This window comes from Anas platyrhynchos, chromosome Z (genome assembly GCF_047663525.1).
Source record: "Anas platyrhynchos isolate ZD024472 breed Pekin duck chromosome Z, IASCAAS_PekinDuck_T2T, whole genome shotgun sequence".
Lineage (NCBI taxonomy): Eukaryota > Metazoa > Chordata > Aves > Anseriformes > Anatidae > Anas > Anas platyrhynchos.
The window spans coordinates 20,312,563-20,336,583 of record NC_092621.1 but is presented as its reverse complement, the minus strand read 5'-3'; the positions used below and the strand labels follow the sequence as shown (position 1 = coordinate 20,336,583).

The 24,021-nt window shown below is 35.3% G+C and overlaps 1 protein-coding gene across 7 annotated transcripts in view; it reads left to right on the top strand.

Annotated features, from left to right (window-relative positions):
* The window catches only part of PDE4D (phosphodiesterase 4D), a 674,141-nt gene extending 650,919 nt beyond the window's left edge, over nt 1-23,222 (top strand). For all 7 annotated transcript variants that reach the window (XM_038170325.2, XM_072031125.1, XM_072031126.1 and 4 more), the window contains 9 exons: nt 6,113-6,206; nt 9,741-9,913; nt 10,895-10,993; nt 11,083-11,247; nt 12,616-12,715; nt 16,349-16,503; nt 17,027-17,149; nt 17,639-17,821; nt 18,494-23,222. In XM_038170325.2, coding sequence (XP_038026253.1) covers nt 6,113-6,206; nt 9,741-9,913; nt 10,895-10,993; nt 11,083-11,247; nt 12,616-12,715; nt 16,349-16,503; nt 17,027-17,149; nt 17,639-17,821; nt 18,494-18,904 — 1,503 coding nt within the window. In that variant the 3' untranslated portion in view covers nt 18,905-23,222. The remainder of the gene's footprint in view (nt 1-6,112; nt 6,207-9,740; nt 9,914-10,894; nt 10,994-11,082; nt 11,248-12,615; nt 12,716-16,348; nt 16,504-17,026; nt 17,150-17,638; nt 17,822-18,493) is intronic.
* Nucleotides 23,223-24,021: the final 799 nt, after the last annotated feature.

Below are 24,021 nucleotides of genomic sequence, written 5' to 3'. Positions count from 1 at the left end.
ATGCAAGTATTTAATTAAATCACTAAATGTAATATAAGCATTATATTCACACTTGACTGAATCTGTTATGCTCACTTGTATTTATGTCCACTTTTATCACATATTTGTTTTAAAAGTAGAAATTTAAAATCCTCATTAGGTCATTGTGTCTGATCAGGTCGTTGTGACCATTTTCTGCTATTGGAGAATTATTACAATATATTTTCTGGGATTTTGTTCAGTCATCTGTGAAGAGACTGAAGTCCATTATGCTATCTAGGTGGATTGTTTTCTTGTTTACTAAAAATATAAGATTAAATTATTTTCCATGTAGCTGAAAGAGAGGTATTTATTGTACATTGCTTGGAAGTATATTCTGGATTTCCAGGCAGCTGCTGTATTTTTTTTACTTGCTCAATCACAAAAATTCTATCACTGATCTTCAAAAAACATTTCACTGTTACTACGTAGCCTTTCAAATGGATACAGATTTTTGCTATTTGAAGTTCAGCAAAGAGCATGATAGCTGTAGTTGATTACACATGGTAAAATATGTCCTTTGTATAGGCAGTGTCCTATACTATGTATATTGTATAGGCAATGATTTTAATTAAGAAGCTAAATAGTACTTGAATGTGATTTTAGCATAGTGCTCTCTAAGTTCACAGAATACATGTTTTAGGAAAAATACGAAGATCTATCTGCTCTTTCTGACAGTCAAAATTGAATAAAAGGAAAATTGAAATGTCTTAGTCTCAAAGATTGTGACATGTATTTACATTTCTCACTACACATATATTCATAATTTCTGTATGCTTCAGGCTGTGCTATATTATCTTCTGTTAGATTATATTGGGGAGAATGATGGTCAGATGGATGTCAGAGATTGTCTCTGGCTATCTTTGAGAATGTTTCCTTGAAACAATGAATACTACTGTTGCAACACCAGGCTTGGAGACAGGAGCCTGACTATAGTTTATGAATTAAAAACCGGTTTGATATATATTAAATGCATGGTCTTCCAACCAACACTTATTTTTTGAGAATGTTTTTTACTGATTAAGAGTCCTGTTAAAGAGAGTTTTCCACTGATAAACATTAAAAACAGAAGCCTTATGTTAACCTCTAAGACTGGCCTATTTTCAGTTCTTTATCTCGTTTTTTGTAGAATACGCCACTTTTCAAACCCTATAAAATAATATAGTTTATTCTATTTTAAGTTATGAAAGTATTTTAAAAATAGCAATTATACATACTACACAAACAAGATACACTGCAATGTGTGATATTCCAAATACTGAATGCATGTTTCCTGTATGTATTGTATCCATATAAGCATTCAGAAGTGTTATCTAGAAAAGAAGCAGCCAAAAAATTTGAATCTGAGATCTGTTGCCATGTTGATTTGGGAACCAGTGCAAAGAAAGACTCCAGTGCTTTCAAGCATTCTAGTTCAAGCCTCTGCAGGGTTTGGAGCTCAATTAACACTCACATTGAAGGATTGCCAGGTAGGGGCCTTTTGGTCCATGGAGTGCCTTCTTGGCTTAGCTTTACCTTCTGTGCTCTTGCTAAAGTTACCTCTTTACAGTCCTTGGGATGCAGCAGATTGCCTGTTCATGAGAAGAAAGCCTGGGTGGAAGAAGTCCCCCTGGGGCATCTATGCTGAGGGTGGTTCCGCATCCTTCTGCAGACTGCACATTTGCTTCAGCTTGGAGTTATTGATTCATGGACTTTAAGCAATAATGGAATCAGTAGACCCCATATATATTGAGTGCAGTCCAAACTTTTCATAGCCATGAACTGACTCTGTAGTTAGATCGTCTCCTTATCTTGGGAATTGACCATGAATCTTCTTGCTATAGACACCAAGTCTCCCCAGAATTACGTTAGTGTTCTGGTCACAATTTGGGAATATAGTTACTGCAAAAGGCTGTCCAAATTTTTTTACATACCTTTGTTGACATCTGAAAAAAAAAAATATATTTTTTTCTTCCACTAAAAAATATTTAAACATGCCCTAGGTTGATAGCAGTGTTATACAGAGACAAGGACACATTGCTATGAGCCCAGAAGGACCTAAACTACCTAGTTCAATCCCCACTGTGTAATTTGTTCTTTGGAGATGAACAATATTTAGGAAACTGTTCTTGTCTCAGCACTTTTATTCTCACTCTATCAGACTTTTCAGATTTTTTTTGTTGAACTCTGCTGCTGTGACATCAGTATTCTGTAGTGAAGAACTGTGTAATTGACTTAATGGATGTTTTATAGCCTGTCCATTTCCACAGGGAATTTCCTATACTATAGTTGAGGGCAGTGATAATCCAAATGCGTCGTTTTTTCAATCTAACAGTGCCTGGCTTGCAAAATGAGAAAACCCTTATGTAGAAGAATACAATATATGCATAGCTCATCCAAAAACCTGTGATTCCTGCCTGTGCAAAGCTGACAATATTATAATTAAAGTGTATGTAACAACATATTCGATTCATTGTGATCGATTTTGTTCAACTACAAAACTATGTGACATTCAGATTTTTAAAATTCCTACCCAAAATAGTATCTTTAACATTTACTATTTAAAGGATTTTTCATGTTTTGACTTGTTTTGAATAAAGTGCTAAACATTATTTCCAAGATGAGAAATGAAGAGAGAATATGAGCAGTCTAGCCAAGTTTCAGGCACGTAAAAGAGATGTTTTCTGGTTGTTATAAAAACTTCCCTGATTTGCAATAAGAGCTTGTGGGAGCAACATGAGAGTTAGGCAGAATTTCATTCTCAAATAATAATGCAATAATGCATAAATATGTGGAAAATTGTGCTCTATGAAGCAGCAAGTTTTTGAGAAATTTGTAAATTCTGAAAAAAGTAGAGGCTTTGGGATTTTTTTTTTGATATTTTAGGAAAAAAAAAGTTTTTTTTTTTTTCCCCAAAGGGCAAGATATTAAACATCAAAAGATTAAGTAATGTACAGATATACTGCAAAAGGACATAATCAAGAAAACTATTTCAACAGCTTAATTGCTGTTCAATTAATGCTCCTTTATTTTTCTCATGCTGCATTGTCATTCTTCATCAGAAACAGCTGTCTGCATGTGGTCTACAACTTCATATGTTCCAGTGCAGATGACGGTCATAAGGCTTTGTCATGTGTAATTAGGAAATCAAAGCCATTTTCTAAACTCCACAGTCCAGATGTTCTCAAAATAGATGTCAATTAAAGCTGTGTTGGTGTTGCGTCAGCAACATGTGAAAGAACGTGAGGAAATCACACTTCTACAATGCTTTAAATCCCAAAGGTTTCTTTCATTGAATTCACTGTTAGCAGGAGGGCTTTCAGAAGTGTGGAGACTTGTTTTACTGTATGCTCATATTCAGCAGCAATGTAGTCTTCACCAGGTTTTATGCTGATGGCGTAGCTTATGTGCTCTGTTGTCTTTTGGGGTGATGTGAGGTAGGCAAGACTTTGCATCAGAACAGTCAGGAATATATGATTGGAAGAGACTGCTGTGTCTCTTCCAATCCAGTCCTCTGTCATTGCGGGCAGCCTAAATAAATAAATAAATAAAAAATAAAAAAAAATAAAAGAAAGGTTAAAAGCCAAAATTGTATCAGGTAGCTGGAAAAAAAAAGCATAGTCTAAACAGTAAGTTGTTCTCCTTTCAAACATGGATAATTTTTAAATAGATGGAGAGCTCCTGAGCCATACTTACTTTGGCTGAATGGTCTGTAGTTTTTTTTTTTTTTTTTAAGTGTGGCAAGTAGGCAAGTGATCCAATTGTGTTGCTCTACAGCTGCTAAAACAGCATGGCAGCATTGGGCATTACCTAAGAAGGCTTATCAGGAAGCAGGCAGACAGATGAGGACTATTGAGGGGGATCCAGGGGCATTAGCTGTATTAAACCGAGAAGGAAAGTATGTTGGAGTGGTAACGGATACTGATGACAGACCTGTAAGTTAATGCCATTTTGTCAAATTCTTGCATTTTTATTAAGATTCATATTTATGATATTTAATTTAAAGCTTCAGTTCCTGGGGATAGTCAGGAGACAAATAATCTACAACTTTTTGCAGTTTTTGCTCTAAATAATTCAGTTTTTCACCTTGGGTGCAGAACAAACAAATAACAACAAAAAACACACCTATGTAAGTGTGTCTTAAATACATGTTAAAAGTTTCAAGGTCTTTTAAAAATACTTTCAGAATTTTTGCCCAGTCATGTTATGTTATTTCTTGGCAGGCTTGACTCTTTTTTTTTTTTTTTTTTTTTTTTTTTTTTAACATTTGTAACATTGGTGAGGAACATCTGACTTCACTATGGAGACTAGCACTGGTCTCATGCAGAATATATAGCTGTATAGTTCATAGCCTACGTAACTGTATTTGCGTTATGGTTCAGATTTTCAGAAATCTATTGAGTGCTTGCTAGCACATGGCTGTATCTGAGATCAAAGTTGTTTCTTTGGCTTGTGACAGAAGTATAATTTGTAGTAGGAGTCTTTGTAGAGGGAAATTCCTGGGCTGATGGTATGTCAAGATGGCAGGAAAATGTGGTGGCTAATGGTTAGGATGTTATATTAAAGGTAATTTATATATTGTGCACTGTGAGCAATACAGTAATTGGTGACTTCCAAAGACATTGAGAAGAAAATAACACCTTTCACCGTGCAAAACCTCTTTGAAGTAAGGGCTTTGATGATTCCAGTGTGGTGGAAAGGAGGTGGTCAATGTTTAGTCTACTGCTTTATCTAGTATATAGAAGAAGAATTTTGTAGTTTTCCTCATAAAGGGAATGTTTACAGGGTTATATAATAAGGATAACTATTGCTTTATATAGTAAATGATCATGTCTAGCTGCAAAAAAAAGCAGAAAATGAGTTTGAAAATGGCTGAAAATAATTTGGCCTTGTTAAGACAAAAGGAGACGGGAAAGTAACAACAAAATGAAAAAATGGCACAATGGTAGACAATATTCAGTAGTGACAGATATTAATTTGCACTGGAAAGATCTGGTTGAATTGATAATAAATATTGCTGAGTTGTATTTATTGGTAATATCAAGGCAGAGCTATATTACTATATGTGAAATGCCATGAAACGTACAGCTGCAAAATTAGTATATGGAAAACAATGCTGCAGGTTCTCTCTGTGGAAGGAAGCACTTCTTCCCAAACTTGTGTGAGCGATGGAGCCCTGGCATGGGTTGCTCAGAGAGGTTGTTCAGTCTCTTCCTTGGAGACCTTCAAAAGACATTGTCCTGCTCTGGATGTCCCTGCTTGAGCAGGGGTTGGGCCAGATGGACCCAGAGGTCCTTGCCAACCTCAGCCATTCCAGGATTCTTTGAAGGAGTAAAGAAAGACTCAATTATAATGATGCAATCAATTAATGCTTTGTGAAATGCTAATATGCACTCACATCAAATAGGCTGCCCATGTGAATTAAGGGGAAAGAAAGAGGTTTTCATGGGTGGTTTTCTACTCTTACATGTATGTTTCATACAGACACTGTCAATTTTCTGAGACATTTCTGACCAGAAAGGGCAAGTCATTGGTCTGATTTACTTGAAAACATTTTAATCAAAGATAAACCTACATATTGGTGTGTAGGAAATCAATAAGATATTTTGATATTTTTAAGGAATGCCACCAAATTCTGTACATTAATGACAAAGGAAGAAACTTGAAAGGTTTTGAAAGGTATTTCAAATATATATAAATAGATTAATTTAAAAATATGATAAGAAACTCCTAGTAGATAAGGGATCTTGTGTAAATATGTTTGCATTTTCTCTTCAAATTAAAATAAAAAGCATGACAAAAAAAGGAACATTAATTATTTCTGAGTTTATGCTTATGCCTTACAGCTTTAAGTTACAAGTAGGACCCTGTGCCTCAGCAATCGAATCGTGATTCAGTGTTTTCGGTGGTTAAGAGTTATGTTTTTCAAGAGATAAGGAAGTTAGTAGGGAAGAGCAATATTATATGTCATTTTTGCTTTCACTGTTATCTTAGTTGGTATGTTCTTACTCTTGTGTCCTCCCCCCTGTTATAAATTGACTGCATTTTCTAATCCTAACCAAAATTTGTCTTGATCACTAACTTATGCTTTTTTGCTTTTGGTTTTCCTTTCCAGTTTAAAAGAATGCTCAACCGGGAGCTAACCCACCTTTCTGAAATGAGCAGATCAGGCAATCAGGTCTCTGAATATATATCAAACACATTCTTAGGTAAGACCATGATGGGAGCTAACTTTTTTGCCTTTGTTCTTTTTAATATCTTTCTATGTTGTGATAGACCTTAAAAGCAGGTAGCTTTCCATATAATTTTCTGTTTACAGAAGCTGTACGTTCAGTACAGAGGTTATGGTAAATCCATTCCTTTACAGCTTGTGTAGTTTCTGTGTGGTTTCCCTGTGTACTTGCAGATAAATATTCCTCTATGTATTCTCATTATTATATTGCTACCATACTAAGAAATGAATATATAATAAATTGAGTATTTCATATATTTAAAATAGTTCTTCCATTCTGTTTGCCTTCTGGCCAGAATGAAAGTTAGAACAAAGAGGTTTCAGTGTGCTGAAGGCACACGAACACATGAAACCTCATTAAATCTCACAGTACATGCTTCTGATGTTTTGGTATTCCCTGCCTGCACATGAGAAAGCTGATGAATATGACTAAGTCAACATCTGAACAGACTGCTGCCAGAGAATTTGTGCAGCGAAAGAGCTTGCACTGTGGGATGTGAGCACTGAAAACCCTGACATGATATTATGAAGACTGTATTTCTTTCTCTATAGCTTTGCAGAAGGCAATGTTTTGTTCTGTTTTTCATATATATATAAAACTGGTGAAAATTAATAAAACTTGATTCTATGTGGTTGATTGTGAGCAAGAAAATAAAGTTAATGTATAAATTTTAATGAAGTTTTGAGCAAAACACAACTGGTTCATGACTGTGCACATAAGGGGAAGCACAGCTGTATATATCTAAATTAGGATAGCGAATATATTAAAAAGTGTCAAGGTTAAGAGAAATTTTGTTTTATTTGTGTGAGATAGCTAGGGCTTTTTGTGCTTTTTGGAAAGAAGTGGGGATTTTAAAAGTTAAATTTTATCCCGCTTGTCACTGTAACCTAAATGGATCTCTTCATGTGCCCATTCAGTTTATCCATGATTGCAGTAGCTATCTGAGAAGTGCAGCACAGCAGAGTTTCATAAAAGAAGGAAGAGATATGCCTGTGTTGTGGAGAAGCAGTATTGCAGAGCTTCAGGAGCCACTTAGGCTAACTGAAAAGACTTAGATACCGGTCTCTGTATGGCTTTACTTGAAAACGTAAGGCTGATTTTGACAGGGTAAGGAAATGCATCTGTCTACTTTTCAGAGGAGACCTCAATGTGGAGCAGAAAGAGCACTGGAAAGGCAATCACTTACAAATTACTGAGCTATGGGTTTTCTTCAGTGGCTGGATATAAATGAAAACCCAGTCTGCTAAAAAAAAAAGTATACAAGAAGAAGACAGTGGAGAAAATACCTGAGCTACAGAATTATTGCTTAAATCTACTATTTCCAAAATGTGCTGTCTAAATATATAGATTCTGAGATACAATGAAAAGAAGGAAAATATTATTTCCACAGAAAATTCAAATGAATCTAGTAAATTGTTTTCTTAATAGATAACTAATCTCCTGAACATCTACAGACTTTCACATTTGAGATTTAGGAAGATGTAATGAGAAAACACTTTTTAATGTTTTTCTTCTTCAAAATAGATAGATTGTTTTCCTAGGGAGGACTGTATGAGGTGTATGAAGTTATTCTTTATGACAACTAATATATTATTGTGTAAGAATCAAGGTTCCTATCCTGAGTCTGATAATATGTAAGCTTTTTATTTTTCAGTGTAATTAATCTGTTTTCCTATGAAGTGAAAGTGTAAGAGAACCTGTCAACAAGTATAACATAACCAGGGTCAAAATGGCAAGTTATCTTTTCTAGATGTTCAGATAGGTCTGGGGTACTTCGCCTCATTATTACAAAAGCATAGGCAATCCCGTGGAATTCCTTAGGAGATTTAAAGTTGTTCAGACAAGACCCTTCCTTTCACTTGAGTTGCTCTGACAGCTCAGCTTATGAACCTCCCCTTGATGGCTCTAAACTTTGTGCATATGACCAAAATCATAAACATCAAAACATGAACACGGGTCCCTGCTCCTCATCTGTTGTCGGTTTGCACCAGTCAAAAGCTCTAGTGCTTATCCTCCCTCTTTTTTTCCTGATTGTCTGCAAGCAGAGAGCAAAGTAGGGGGGAGTGAAGAGGGGACTGGAGAACTTAGTGCTGCAGGCTAAAGCTTGGTGACATTTCTGCAGTCGCTTCTTCACTCTGATTTGTTTGGAATTTGAAGTATCCAGTAAACGCAGACTGCTAAAGGGTAATTAAAAAAAAAAAAAAAAGGAAAAATAATTTAAAGAAAAGGAATAAAGTGAAGAAGCAAACACAATAACAATCTAGAAATTAGGAACAGACTTGCTACCCTTGCCTGGTTTCAGTGTCTTTCTTGAAGATGACCACTGCAGGAAGGATAAAGTAAACAGCTATTTTTAAGAGTCCCAATTTTCTTTTCTGATGTTGTTCTTTTTGTTTCTTTTAAGTTGGTTTTTAAATCTTAGTTTTCACTCAGCTCCTGTGTTAGAAACATATGTCCTTGATATTACTTGTTCTGCTAGAATATTTCGTAAGGAAGAGAAAAGATGCAGGCAGATCTTGTCAGAAAAGAGATGAGTTAAAGGAAGTTATTAAAACACTACATTTAAAAAATAGCATGAATAAAATGAACAAAAAATAATGCAAATTCCTAGCAGTTTTTTGGCTCGAAAATCCTCTGTTGCACCAATTTCAGTTGCACTGCGGACCACAGGTGTCTGCAGTGCTCCACACCCCCATACTGTATCTGCAGTGATCAGATGACAATAGCCTAAATACACTTTATTATCCCTTTGATCTTTGCCTATAGTGGTAGTAAGATTTGCTGGCACAGACATTGAGGTATATGAAATAATACCACTGATACTGCTGTAGAAGCAGAAGCCCACAAGACAGACTTTTTTTTTTTTTTTTTTTTTAGCAGAATAGTCTTTTGTCAGTATTACTTACTCTGTTTGAGAGGTGCTATACATTGTAACAGAGAAGAGCTGCTCTTCAGATGTGAGCTGCCTCTACATGCAAAGCATTTGTTGATGAGGCACCACTGGCAAAAGATTTTCTGAGCTGTACAGATAGCATAAACAGAGGCAGCCCCCTTTAAGGGGGTTTTGGAAAGGTTTACATGAGATACTGTTTGTTTTTTTTTTTCCCATAAAATAAAAAAAAAATCAAATTTTCTTGCCAAATGAAAATACAGACTTCTGTTCATGTGTTATAACATTTATAAATAAAAGAGCTAACAATATCCATAGGGCTACAGGTGCAGAGAAAGTGGAAATTAGACAGTCACAAGGCATATTTAAAGACAGTTCAGAAATCTGAGAAATAGAGCTCTGCTTTAGTGAGGACCTGGTTTATGTTTGTCTCATTTCATGTTTTAACTGCTGTTGATGTGAAATACCTGTTGAAAATTCTACAACCACAAATATAAAAAACAAAAATAAAAAAAGTTCTGTTAAGCATTACAACATCCATAATATGAAAATCAGCAGTAAAGCAAGCAAAAATATTTGTAATTCATATCAAAAATATCTTTTTTCTCATTCTTTTAAAGACAAACAACATGAAGTTGAAATTCCTTCTCCGACGCAGAAAGAGAAAGAGAAAAAGAAGAGGCCAATGTCTCAGATCAGTGGAGTCAAAAAACTGATGCACAGCTCCAGCTTAACTAATTCCAGTATTCCCAGATTTGGAGTTAAAACAGACCAAGAGGATGTTCTTGCCAAGGTAGAGAATATTTAAATCCTTGAATTTAAACTGTTGAATTGAAATAGAGGTTGGTCAGATGGAGTTACCAATATTATTCCATCTTCCACTTAGAGCTGTTGATTGCAAGCTGTAGCATTAAAGGCTGATCTCACTTAAAGTAATGTAAATCCAGTGAAGTGGAAGAGTAATAACTGAAATCAGAATCAGGCCGTAAGGGTTGATTTCTGCTTGAACAGGATTTCAACAGGAATGTTTCCTGTCAGTTGCATATATTAAAAATAATAATGCTGCATATTCCTTAATAATACCTGAGGAAGGAAGAATAAACTTATATACTGACAGAGGAATGAAAATCTACAGCAGACTGATGCTTTTCAAAAATGCACAACTGTATAGCATTAGAGCTATCTTTGCATATCCTGTCTTCAACTCCATTTTGCATGTCCGTATTTTGTTTTCAGGGACACTTCTGATTTTTGCACCAGCAACAATTTGGCAATAATCTAACACTGGTATAAAGTGATTATTCATTCAATTTTAGTTGTTAGTATTTGGAAATATGCCTATCATTATGTTCTCAGGAATCTCCCTATTTATTTCAACAGTCTGTTTTTGAGGATCAGGAAGACAGCAGCAGAACTCAGTGTCTTTTGCAGTTCACCTCCTCGCTGAACTTTGCCCTTACTAGGCAGTGAGATAGAAAGGGTGTCAGCTCATTCAAAATACTGCAGTATCTCTTCCTCTGGAGCAATTCACTTAAAAGTGGAATTCTTTCCTCCCTAGTGAATCAGGAGAGGTGGTAGATGCCAGTGCAAATATTACAAGAGTAGTAGTAGCAGCTTTCCCCCTTTCAGAGTTTAGCATATAATTTTCACAGTGACTCTAGCAGGTGTCAAGCTTTGCATTTTCATGAGTCTGCCATTTGTAGCTGTTTTAATCAAAAAATGCTGGAATCTGTGTGTTAGAGTTCAATGGTTCGGTTGCTTGATTCTGTCCTAGGAACTAGAAGATGTGAACAAATGGGGCCTTCAGGTTTTCCGAGTAGCAGAACTATCTGGAAACAGACCTTTGACCGTCATCATGCACACTATTTTTCAGGCAAGTAGGAGCAGCCATACTGCTTCATGCTTATCTGAGAGATTTTTCTGTGCTTTGTAATCTGACTTGTTTCCCTTTTTCTTTTCTAGGAACGAGATTTGTTAAAAACATTTAAAATTCCAGTAGACACTTTAATAACTTACCTGATGACCCTAGAAGATCATTACCATGCAGATGTGGCATATCACAATAACATACATGCTGCAGATGTTGTTCAGTCAACCCATGTCTTGCTATCAACCCCAGCATTAGAGGTAAACTACACCAAGGTGGGAAAGAGGCAGGCATGAGAGGAAGGGACATACTTTGACTTCTCAACTAAACGATAAACATTTTAGTTTCTGTAATATTTTTCAAAAAGAAATCTTGACATTTATTTCATAAGTTGCTCTCTCTTAAAGATACTTTGTGAGGATCCAGGTTTATTTGTATGTAAATATTGTGCAGAAAAATGTAATGTTTTTCTTCAAAGTCATGGTCTTATACTTGCAGATTTGTGTTGTCATAACCTTTTTTGTTGCAAAACAATTTGTAACTTGTTACATTCGTTTCATTATTAACTGCTTCCTGTTCTGTTATAACTTTCCATGTGAGACTCACTAACCACAGTGGAATTGCCTAGGAAAGACAGTGATAAAACAGGATTTCCTCAATAAGGCCATTTGTTTATTTGTTGTTGTTGTTGTTTTTAAATTGTGTGTATTTGTTCTGAACCTGAATGACAGTTGACAAAGATCCACAAAGATTCTGGAATTCTCTTGAGAAAGAGGGAGATCAGCTTATGCTCTTAAATCTCCACTATCTTCACCAAACAGCTAAACTGAACATCAGGAGCATTTTTAGATTTTATTGCTTTTTTGTTTGTTTGTTTGTTGTATTTAACTCAACTGTTTTTGATGACCTTGCTCTCAGCAGTTTTAACCAGTAAAATCGCAGTATATGCCCAGTGCCATTGCTGATCTACGTACTTCTAAGCTGTTCATGATCAGTTCTGAAAGCCATTATGTAACTTGGGAACTTGTAACAACCTGGGACAAGACTCAGTGACACATCAGGTCCCTTGCAGTCCTTGCTGCCTATTTTCCTAATAGTCTCATACAAAGAAACATCAGTAAATGCTAAGTAAAATGCCTTGTAGTCTATCACCGTTTCCTTTGGTGTCGTTGAGGAGATGTTCATTCTTCAAATGCAGGACTGTATGTTTATTGTGTAACATAGACGTGTCAGATGTAACATGAAAGAATCTGGCAGGAATTTTTAACTTGAATTTGTGCTATAGGTCAGAAATCTAAATCTATAACTACTGGTTTAATAAAAGTTGATTTATTTATAGACTGAAGCTGAGAGACGCTTCAGTTGTTACTGAATTTAGTGATGCTGTTAGTGTGAAGTAAGGATAGTTTTACTTTCATGGCCAAGCTGGAAATATTTATGGAATTCAATGTAATGGATGATTTTACAAAAGATTGTGATAACCTATGTGTAAAATACCTTCTTAAGATTCCTGATGCATTTCAAATACATTTTTTTAACGTTCAGATCAAGATTAAATTAGACTCCTTTTACTGAAACCGTTTTTTCATTGATTAGTGATTTGTCATTTCTATTTCATGGTTTTCTAGGCAGTGTTCACTGATTTGGAGATTCTTGCAGCAATTTTTGCCAGTGCAATACATGATGTAGATCATCCTGGGGTTTCAAACCAGTTTCTTATCAACACAAGTAAGTTTGATATTCAATGGTTTTCTCAAAAATTTGCTGCAAGATCTGCACATAGCACCTGAGAAATACAAAATCTGTTAATTGTTTGTTTTACATGTACCTTTTCTTGGTAAATGGGTAGATGTTTGTATTTTCAATTGGATATTATTTTGTATTACTTGTAACTTTAGAAATAATATACACAGTACTGGTTAGCAAGAATTAATAAGACATGAAAAATAAGAGATGGACTATAATCCTGTCACTATCTTCTGTTTAGAAATGGGACTGGTAGGTGTATTTCTGGCTCTACCTGGCTGCTGTACTTTTTTTCTGATCGCTTCATAGTCATGCCTCATGGACTGAATTTTCTCAGCCTGCCCCGGCAGACTGTGGCAAATGTCTCTTTTTTTTTTTTTTAATATGTGACTCAGTGATGCTTCAAATACGGAGGGGTGAGCCCCAGTGAAAATAGGACCCTAATGCCATCTCCAAATGTGAAACCCAGTGTACTTGTTCTGCATTCCTCAAGGCTGTTCTATGCAGCACTACATGAACCACTTCCCTCTTTTATCTTCTGCTAGAAGAAAAGTACTGTTAGCCTCATTGAATCTAATCATGGCACATTTACCGAGTGGCTTCTTGCCCTAGTGCAACCTGCTTTGATTATATTACTCTCTTTTCCTACTATAAGTGGGTAGCCCATTTTAGCAAATTCCATCATATGCTCGTAGTTCTTTTGCCATCTGTTGTCTTCTCCTTTTACAATAACTGACCCAGAATTAACAAAACTTGAAATTATTCTAAGAATCCAAGCATGTAAGAAGAAAAAGCTACAGAAATGGAGGCATACCTAGAAGTTGTGTATTTGACCCATCGGGTTGCATGTCTGGGTAAATAGATTCACAGGGTGAATCTATTCCACTGGTGCTAAAATAGTATGACCCCATATCAGCAATATGGTTTGAAGAAAGGAGATCCTGTTCTGACTAATTTCTGCTGTACATTCAGATAAGACCTCAAGCCTAGTCTGTATCTAATTTTATTTGCCTTAATGGCCTGAGGGCTACCCTGTAGTGAAATTTTATTTGGTGACTCATCTGCAAAGTGAAGGATTGGGACTGTCTCTAGATTTCTGGTACTGTGTTGGTAATAAGTGCAGTTAGCAGTGTAGTGTAGAAAGATGGTGAATCAAGCATTGTTCATGAAACTGTGTAAAGCCCAAACACTTAAGAATAGGCACATATAAGTAAAGTTTTTGTTTATTTAATTAGAAATTGAATAGCAGGATGTATTGGTGGCTCAGAGTTGCTATGGGGAAACATTGAGTTGGTTACGTTTAAGCGGCATGACTGTCTAGATGAATGGGCCAGTAGTGCTACATAAAGCTTTCACTTTTAAGGTAGATGGTTGAAACTCAGCTGAGTTAAGAGTGATTCTGATGTATCGGCTTAGAAAAATGTCTTGTTATTCTCAGTTCTTTCTGATGGAGAAAACTTCCATGTAAATCAAGTAGTGCCACTAACTGGAACTGCTGTTAGCAAGCTCAAAAGAGACAAAGGGGTTTTATCCCTTTTGAGTTCTTACATGCTTGAGGAAGAAACCATAGGAATAGAGATAGACATAAAGAGCATTTTATTCGGTTTTATTTAAGATTTTAACTCATTTTCCACAAGGACTTAAGAATCAATGCCTACATGACTTCTATAAAAGTTACAAAATCTCTCAACTCTCAGATTTTCCTAATCTCTAGAAGATCATTTTCTTCAACCCAATTTTATGTTTTCCAATGAACCTTGCAATGTACTAGCATTTCATTAAGAAGTATAAGAATACATTTAAAAAATCATTATAGACTTATAGTTATGTAACATGTGCATGTTTTCTATATTTCAGGTTATTCTTTACAATTATTTACACATTATATTTCAGAGTTTTATTATATCGTTTCAGGATTTAAAATCCATTTAGAAAGCTTTCCAAAAACTTGATCCCTCATAAACACTATTAAAGTATAAACAAATGTGGATTGTGCTAGCATCGGGGGAGATGCATATTTGACGACTGTTAAGTCTATCCTTCCAAATAGTCTTGAAGCTTATAGTGTGCTACAGATGTTACCAAGGAGGAACTTTCCACCTCCATTACAAAGTTGAGCATGTTTTAACTCTCTCTCCGTAGTTGCAGCCCTTACAAAGTAGTTCAGCTATGTTGAGGGTTTTGCAATTGAAGCTCTTCAGAAGGCTGTTTGAAAGGAATATAAACCACTGCCTGTCATCTTTGTAAGAAAAATGACAAGTAGTCAAACTTTATAAATATTCTGTGAAAGACAAAAGAGATACCATTTGACAAACTTTCTTTCTTTTCCCTTTTGCTATTACAGTTTTGCTACCATTAGGATAAGGCAAGTTAGAGGAAGGGTTTCCCAATTCACAAGATCGATGTGTTCAGTACAAGAGAGGAAGACAGCAGGAGAATGCACAACGAGACTATTGAAATCTGAAGAGCAGAGCCTATAAAAGCACCCTATTGAACCAGAGAGATTTTGAAACAAAGCTTTTGTAGAGGAAGATAAAGAGGACAAGGAGTAGAATAGACTCACATGTGGGTAGATTTCAGATAGAACAACTGCAATAAACAGAAATTTATGTCAGCACAAATGTGATTGCATAAGAAGAATGCTTTTTGGATGATAGATTCATTTGCACTCTGTGTCTTAAAAGGTGCAAGCTGATTGTGTGACGTTCCTGTGTAGAATCCAAATCTGTGCAGAAAATTGTCTAAACTGTTTTTATTTGTTAAAGCTGTCTTCATGTGTGCCTTGGTACAGGCCTAAGAAAGGAGTATGAGCTTTACTTATTCTCACAGCCACATGGCACGACTGAGTGAAGAAAGTTTTGTTAGCGAAGGTACCATTTTAACATCACAAATAGATCACACTCAAGTATGAGACAATAAGCAAGGCCACTGCTTGCACTTTCAAGCCACATAGCTTTTCAAGAAAAAGATCAGAAGTGTAACTGTGACTGTCCTACCAGCCTCCTCTCAAAACATCCATTGTTACAGACTAATGATGCCCCTTAGGCATAACTTTCTACTTAACTGAGTGTCTTACATAACTGCAGAGGTATATTATTTGGAAACCAAGATGAGTGTGCTTTGCCTGACCTGCACTGAAGCCTTAGCTGTGTATTCACAGGTCTGAGTAGTGGATAGGTACACCTTCACTTAAGCAATTCAGTTTTAGTGGGTAGGGAAGGAGGGAGGAAAGGGCAGAAGGAAGACAAAAAAACATCAAAATGTGTTTTAGTTTTTGTGTTTATGCATAATATTTTCCATGTGACCACATGCATATATGAAAATGTATTCTGAAAAATATCTTCCTTGTATTGTTTTCTAACTTGCCATTCCAGGCATGTGTACACACTCCACTGCAAAGCTGGCTTTTTATTTTTCTCAACATACTTTGCCTTGATTTGTTAAGATGTTCAGTTGTCAATTCTGCAAGTTTTGATACTGTGTGAACTACTGGAAATCGTTTTCTAATAGTTCATCTGTAAATCTTGTTATGAATGTAATTCATTTGAAAAATCATAAGGGATTTGGTGGAAGCAAAGGCTTTAGTAATATTCTGCCCTGTGATTGTTATTGCAGATTCTGAACTTGCCTTGATGTACAATGACTCATCAGTACTGGAGAATCACCACTTAGCTGTGGGCTTTAAGCTGCTACAGGAAGAAAATTGTGACATTTTCCAGAATTTGACCAAAAAACAGAGGCAGTCATTGAGGAAAATGGTCATTGACATTGTGAGTTCTGCTTTAGAGTCCCTTTTGCATAGTGCTAGCAAATTGAATGATTATGCACAGCAATATTTTAGGATAAATTGCAAGTTGTTAGATGAAGTTGTATTGTATTTTGTCCAAACATTAATAATGGGTTCTTTTCAGTTTTGATAACCATGTATACCTTTCTGGAAGTTATACAGCCCTGTTTCAAGCTGTTTTCATACAGATGTCTATGTTTGGCATTTCACAATCACAGCTGGAAAGTTTCTACTGGATTGATGATAATGAACTAAGAATGATCAAATCTTTCTCCAATTATTTTGTCATATTCTTAAAAATAATCAAAATGAAAGCATTAGGACACTGATGACATATGGGACCGAGACTTCTGTAGTGTATTCAGATACAGAACTTAGGTTTTCTACTGAGAACCATTTGTTTTTGGGTCCAAAGGCTTCTTAAAAGTCAGTAGAATAAACAATATTTTTAATTAAAAAACAAAAAACAGTTTTTTTAAATGATTTATTCTTTTGTTTCTTTCAAGGTACTTGCAACAGACATGTCTAAGCATATGAATCTATTGGCTGATTTAAAAACTATGGTTGAAACCAAAAAAGTGACAAGTTCTGGTGTCTTACTTCTTGATAACTATTCAGATAGAATTCAGGTAAGAAAATTTATCTGTATTACCGTGTGTTACATCATCAATAGCTTTTGCCTACCTAGTCTTCAGCTTGGGTTAGATCAACTGTCCATTTTCACACCATGACTCACTCTCTCCCCACTTCTCTCTTACTTTTCTTGCATGTTACATATTCTGTTAGGTACTGAATTATTCTTTGGGAAATTGATGAGGTGGTAATATACTTCTAGGCTGATCTTGGCTTTGCCCTACCCTTCAAATTGTCAGCACCTTCTTGGTCTTTCTCTGAAACATTTTCTGTCTCTTACATGGGGAGAAGCAGTAGAAGTGAGGTAATTCATGGCTATTACTGCAGGTGTGAAAAACACTCAAGGACTAAGTTTTTGCTCTCCAGAATAAATCTTGCACTACATGTATTTTCAAGATTCCGGTTCACAGCCACCAAACGTGTAAATGGAAAGGGAGCCGTTTTTCTCCAGTGTAATAACACAGCAGGTGTTCAATCTATTTTAGGTTCTTCAGAATATGGTGCACTGTGCAGATCTCAGCAATCCAACAAAGCCACTCCACCTATACCGCCAATGGACAGATAGAATAATGGAGGAATTCTTCCGTCAAGGAGATCGGGAAAGAGAGAGGGGAATGGAGATAAGTCCCATGTGTGATAAGCACAATGCATCTGTAGAAAAATCACAGGTAACTGATTTCAGTAGGCAGATAAATAGCCTAGTATGACATTTTAATGGAAGAAGATAGTCCATAACCATTCTTCATATTTTGATGAATTTCTGAACGTACTATTTCCTTGTTTTTCCTCTCTAAGTTAATTAATTCAGTTTCTGGGTAGCAAGTGAGAGGAGTTAAGATTCTTACTGTGAAAACATAGTGCATAGCAGTGTGTTTCCTGAAGGGATTCCATCATTGTTGTTATCTGCAATGAAGCATATTCTTCAGAAAATAATATTGTACAGCTGCTCATTAGGATTTCCTTCAAAAGCAGAATTAAATATAAAGCAGCTGTTTGGCTCAGTAAATGCAATGGAGTTCTTTGGAAAGAACAATTCATTTGGAAACAAATTCTTTCCAAGTCCTTATCCAACCAATATCCTGAATGAGAGGTTTGAGATGCTAAGAGACCCTATTTTCTGCTTAGAACAGCATGGGCTCCTTGCAGCCACCTTAAGAGTGCTGTGTCTAGTGTCTCATGCTAGTGTTATCTTTCTCAGGCATTATGGTCTATTTCTTTTAGACAGCATGAATATTGAAAGCTTCTGTACAGTAAATGGATTGAATTACTGTGATGTTTATTCATAGTTTTTCATTTTTTGTGAATAAGATCTTGTTCTAATTTTCTATTGTTTGAAACAGGTGGGTTTTATAGACTACATTGTTCATCCTTTGTGGGAGACATGGGCAGATCTTGTTCACCCAGATGCCCAGGATATCTTAGATACACTGGAAGACAATCGAGAATGGTACCAGAGCACAATCCCTCAAAGTCCCTCTCCTGCACCTGATGACCAGGAAGAGGGTAGACAGGGACAAACTGAAAAATTCCAGTTTGAATTAACACTGGAGGAAGATGGAGAATCAGACACCGAAAAGGACAGTGGAAGTCAAGTAGAAGAAGACACCAGCTGCAGTGACTCCAAGACTCTTTGCACCCAGGATTCAGAATCCACTGAAATTCCTCTTGATGAGCAAGTAGGGGAAGAAGTAGAAGAGGAGGAGAACCAGACAGAACCTTGTGTAGTGGAAGACCATGCTCCTGACACATAACAATGAGGACATATCCTCTCTGTCTTGCCCTCTCCCTTTCCCTCTCCCCTCCTTCCTCTCTCTAATTAAGTAATGGTTTCCAAAGTGTATGTCGTATGCTACAATCATGATCACAACTCACTGTCATCTGCTAGGACGTTTGTTAATCAAAACTGACCTTGATGACTCAGTTTGGCACTCAGGAATATTGTAACCAGAATCTTCACCTCCATTGCTTCAGAAAGTGGGGGAAGAAGATCCATAAACTACATCTTACTAAACTCAATTTCACAGATTTGATTAACTAAATCAAATATTTTCAGAGGAGTACCACCTGCCAACCGAATGCTGGTATGCTTTGGTAGTTTTTTATTTTATTTTATTTTATTTTATTTTACTTTTTATTTTATTTTATTTTTATTTTATTTCTCAACTTAAGCATTGGATAATGTTCATCATCAGAGGAAACAGACAGAAAATAAACTGAGGTTCCTACTGGAAAGCAAATGCACATAAATGATGGGACACAACACGAATCTGTTACCAATAGGAAGATGAGCTGTGGAAATTGCATAATTTTCTAATTTCAAGTCTTCCTGATAAGTGACTGAAAAAAGTGCAACCCAATGGGTTGCACTGAACTCTGCATTTTGTATAATATGTAAAAGAGAGATCTTTTGTAGAGCTTACTTTTATTATTAAATGTACTGAGGTATTATATTTAAAGAAAAACACTTTCCGACTTCATCTGCCACTGGTTATTTTTTCCAAAGAGTAACTTGCAAGTTTTCAGTACAAATCTGTGCTACACTGGATAATACTTCTAGGGTTTTTTCTTTCCTTCTTGTTTTGCACCTTAGAACTTCAAAACAATATTGAATTTTAAACATCTAGTATTTTATGTATTAGTGAGTTTCATGAATATCCTTTATGTTACCCAAAACTCCTACAGTCTGATGGAATTTTTTTGTTTTCATTATAATGTTCCCAGACATATTAGAGGAAGTTATGTTTTGCTATTGTCCTCATAGTGGCCTGATCCTGTCAATTCTGACTTTGTACCAGAAGTAGTACTACCATTGAAACCAACTGTTAAGATTAAGATTTGCAGGACTAGGACCAGTAAGAAAGGTAATGAATTGTCTTTAATATAAAGGCATCTCTTCGACTATATTTGTGAAATTTATCCCTCTGAAACATGATTTGCAGACCATTTTTTTGCCTGGGAACTATAGACTGCTAAATCAGAACAAGCAAATACAGTGTTTGGAATATATATTTTGGTATAAAAGCATTAATGTATTATTTAAATTTTGATTCCCGTAGTTTCTTTTTATCTTTTAGCGATCTAGTTAAACCATTTCCTAATCTGAGACATGTAAAATATAAAAATTGTCATTAGCATTATTTTTTCATATTTTTATTGCAAGAAGAGCCAGGTCCATCTTTTTTTTTTTTTTTCTATGTTTTTAAGTAATTAAAAAATGTGTCATGAGAGTGGTAGTTTACTCCACATTATTTTAATCTCAGATATTTTTTTTTTTAATCCTTTATACAGCTTGTGCTGAGAGAAGCCTACTTTTAGGTTTGATTGGTACTGAAAACTTCCATAACTTGGAAAGCTAAAGGGAATTAGGAGTTCGTGTTTGACATTTGCCTGTCCTGGTGCTTGCTCACATGAAACAGGAATTTTTTATCTCCACTGCTTTACCCTTCATTAAAATTGTAGTTTTCAGTTGGGAAATAGTTGCCTAGAGAAGGCACAGACTCTAGTCTGTAAAATTCTGGTAAAATGACAATATCAAGATGATTTCTTAACAAAAGAAAATGGAATCAGACATTATTTCCCTAGTTTGGATTAATTTGGTAGTAAATAAGCAGATATAAATGTTGTTTTTTGTTGTTGTTGTAGTTTGTTTTTTTTTTTTTGTTTTCATTTTGGTTTTGGTTTTTATTTTTTATCTTTTTTTAAGTGTCTGAGATCTTCTTTAAGATAAGAACTTCTTTGAAAACTATTGGCTAATAATTCAGCCTTTAAATTCATTTCACATTCTTCTATATCCAGGTCAAAATTTTCTCTACCTTTAGCCCTCACAGGGCTTTAGCACAGATGATACTGAAGGAGGAAAGAAAATGAAGAGAACTCATGTTTTTAAGGTTTCAACAATATTTTGTTCTTCATCATTTCTTCCTGAACCTGACCCACCTAAAAATCCTCTCAATCCCTAAGAGTGCCTGGAACCTTAATAATGGAAAAGCAATATAAATTCCAAAATGACCAATGGGGACCTGAAAAGCTTTTGTATCTGCACTAACTGAAAGTAAATGAAGAGAAAACACCATATTGTATTGTGAGACATATACCCATACATATGGACAATCAAACCATAGAAAATTGTATCATTTCTTAGAGATGGGGATATAATGCACTGTACAATCTTTTTTTTTCCTCTTTTGCCAAAGTGTGTTTTAGCATTGCACACTGCTTTAAAACAATACAATTTACAAGTGGCTTTATGTGTTTTAAATAATTTTGCCATAATAAAATGCGATGAGTTGGGTATTGGGGGGAGGAAAGGGGGGGAGAAAATTCACATTGCTTATAACAGTACACTTTAGCTTGCAAGTTACTGTACTCAATAATGCTGTATTTGAATTTTTAAATTGTTTTGTGTCATTGTTAAAAAGATAATGAAAGAATATAGATAGAACAAATAGCATTCAGAAGTTTTAAAAACTTGAATGAAATGGATTTTTCAGAAAGCTTTGACAATTCTTTTAAAATGCATTATTTATTTTATTTGTGCCATGCATTTTTCTCACCAAATGACCTTACCTGTAATACAGTCTTGTTTGTCTCTGTTTACAACCATGTATTTATTGTAATGTACATACTGTAATGTTAATTGTAAATTACCAGTTCTTATTATAACATCATCCTTGTGAGGGTGGTGTTGCTATATTTGGAAACTCTTGGTGAGAGAATGATTATTGTGTATACATATTCCTTGTACATTTTTTCTCCTGTAATATACTCTATGTCACCTTAGAGCTTGTTTATGGAAGATTCAAGAAAAGTATAAAATACATAAAGATATATCAATAAAAAAAAAAAAGAGGAAAAAAGAAAAAAAAAAAAAAGCTGCAGGTCTTTGGTCCCAGGGCTGTGCCTTAACTTTAAACAATTTTTTCTTCTGTTTTGCTGCATTTGAAAGTAAGGTAGCTGTGGGGCTAGGGCTGGGCATATCTACCCTATTTTTAGTGCTAGCTTACGGGGATTACAAATACAAGCTAGTATGCATGATACTACAGTGAGCTTTCATTCATGACCCTACTGCAAGTTCAAGCTTTTCCAGACTTTGGGCAATATGATTGTACTGCCTCTCTGATTATCTTTTTACAGGCTATCATCAGGGATTATTGCATATTGCAGCCATTACTTGCTACTACTAAAAAAAAATAAATACCGATACTATATTTCAATACTGAATTTTGCTGAATTTTGCTGAAAGAGCTTTGGAAAGCAGCTCTAACAAGCGTCTGATTTTAATGCATATTGGCAAATGAAATAATTGGAATTAAAAGGGTATATCTCATACACTTTTTTTTTTTTTTGTTACCTAATATTCTTTCTTTACTCAGTAGCACAAATTGCCACTGTATAAGCAGAATCCGTAAAGTAGGACAAAAGACAATTTCAGACTTGGAAATGCTTTCTAACACTAATAATAGTGTTATAAGCAGCCAAAGTTTTTATTTTGTATAGATGTATCTAAGGCTTTGTACAGGTATGTATAGCATAATGCACTAGATCTGGTAAACCTTTTAATAACACTAGCGTTAGTTTTACAGGTTGGACTCTGAGCATCTCTTGTTGTTTGAATATCACATTGCTCCAGACTGCTTAGGACTGATAGCAATGAATTTTCCAGAGCAAGGTAAACGCCTCTCCTCCATTCCAGTGATGCCCAGCCCTTGTAGCATGCGACTTTTCGGTGAAAGGAGCAATTCTTTTTCAAGTAAAAACAGAGCCTCCTTTTTGACACAAACTGTAGATTTTAGCAGCCCTGGCCCAAAGGAAAATGATTGCTTTTGTTTTAAACTGTAAAAGGGACACTATAATGAGAGAAATCCTGAACAATTTTTTGTTGTTGTTTTAATTTGATTTTTTCTTTTGGGGATGTCTTGAGAGTGGCAACTTGTGTGAACATTGCACATGACAATTACTTCACCAGTTTCTTAGCCTCTCTTACAGCCTATGGGATAGTACTGTACATCAATACCTTCATATGAAATTTTTATATGCAATGGAAATAAAAGCATGGGTTGATTCTGCCTAGTTACTGTATTTGATTTCCTTTTGCAAGGTGTTATTTTTTTATTTTTATTTTATTTTTTTTATCATAGCTGTGACATCTTAAGAGAAAACATATCTATAGAATACTTAGATTATGATATTTTTTTCGTCATACTGAGTTTTGTGTAGATAATACAAAATAAATGTGAGGGCTAATCAGACAAGTTAGTCAAATGTGGTATTTCATAAAGTCTAATCCAGAGACATGCTGTACAGTTGTATAGAAAGGCATTCAGTCTCACCTTTCTGGAAATTTTACTATTGACTTGAGTGGCAGAAGAAGCCTATCTTGAGAAAATAGGACTTCAGCTGAAATGAGGCAGGAGAATAGAGATTGCTACCAGAGCAATACATGGGGATATCAGAAAGAGAAAAGAAAGAGAAAAGAAAAAAAGAAAAAAAAAAGAAAAAAGAAAAAAAAAGAAAAGAAAGGAGAAGAATACTGTAGGTAAATATTGACCAGAAAATCCCTGCTCAAATGGATGATAAAAATAATTTTTATTTATTTATTTATTTATTTAAATTAGACTTTGTAAATGCCAGCTCTTGCCTTGGAGAAATGTGGTAGACTCAGTCTTAATGCTTTCAAAGTAGTTTTTATAAGCCACTTGATCAGAGTATTTATTAATCAATGTCATGTCCTTTTTTTTTTTTTTTTCCTTAAGATCCTCCTTCTTAGATACTCTTTTGGATTTGGAGTTAGTTTGCAAGGAGTACAACCCTTAGGACTCCTTTTAAATCACACTTTGGCGGCAGAAGAGGCTGGTAAGAGCTGGGCTGT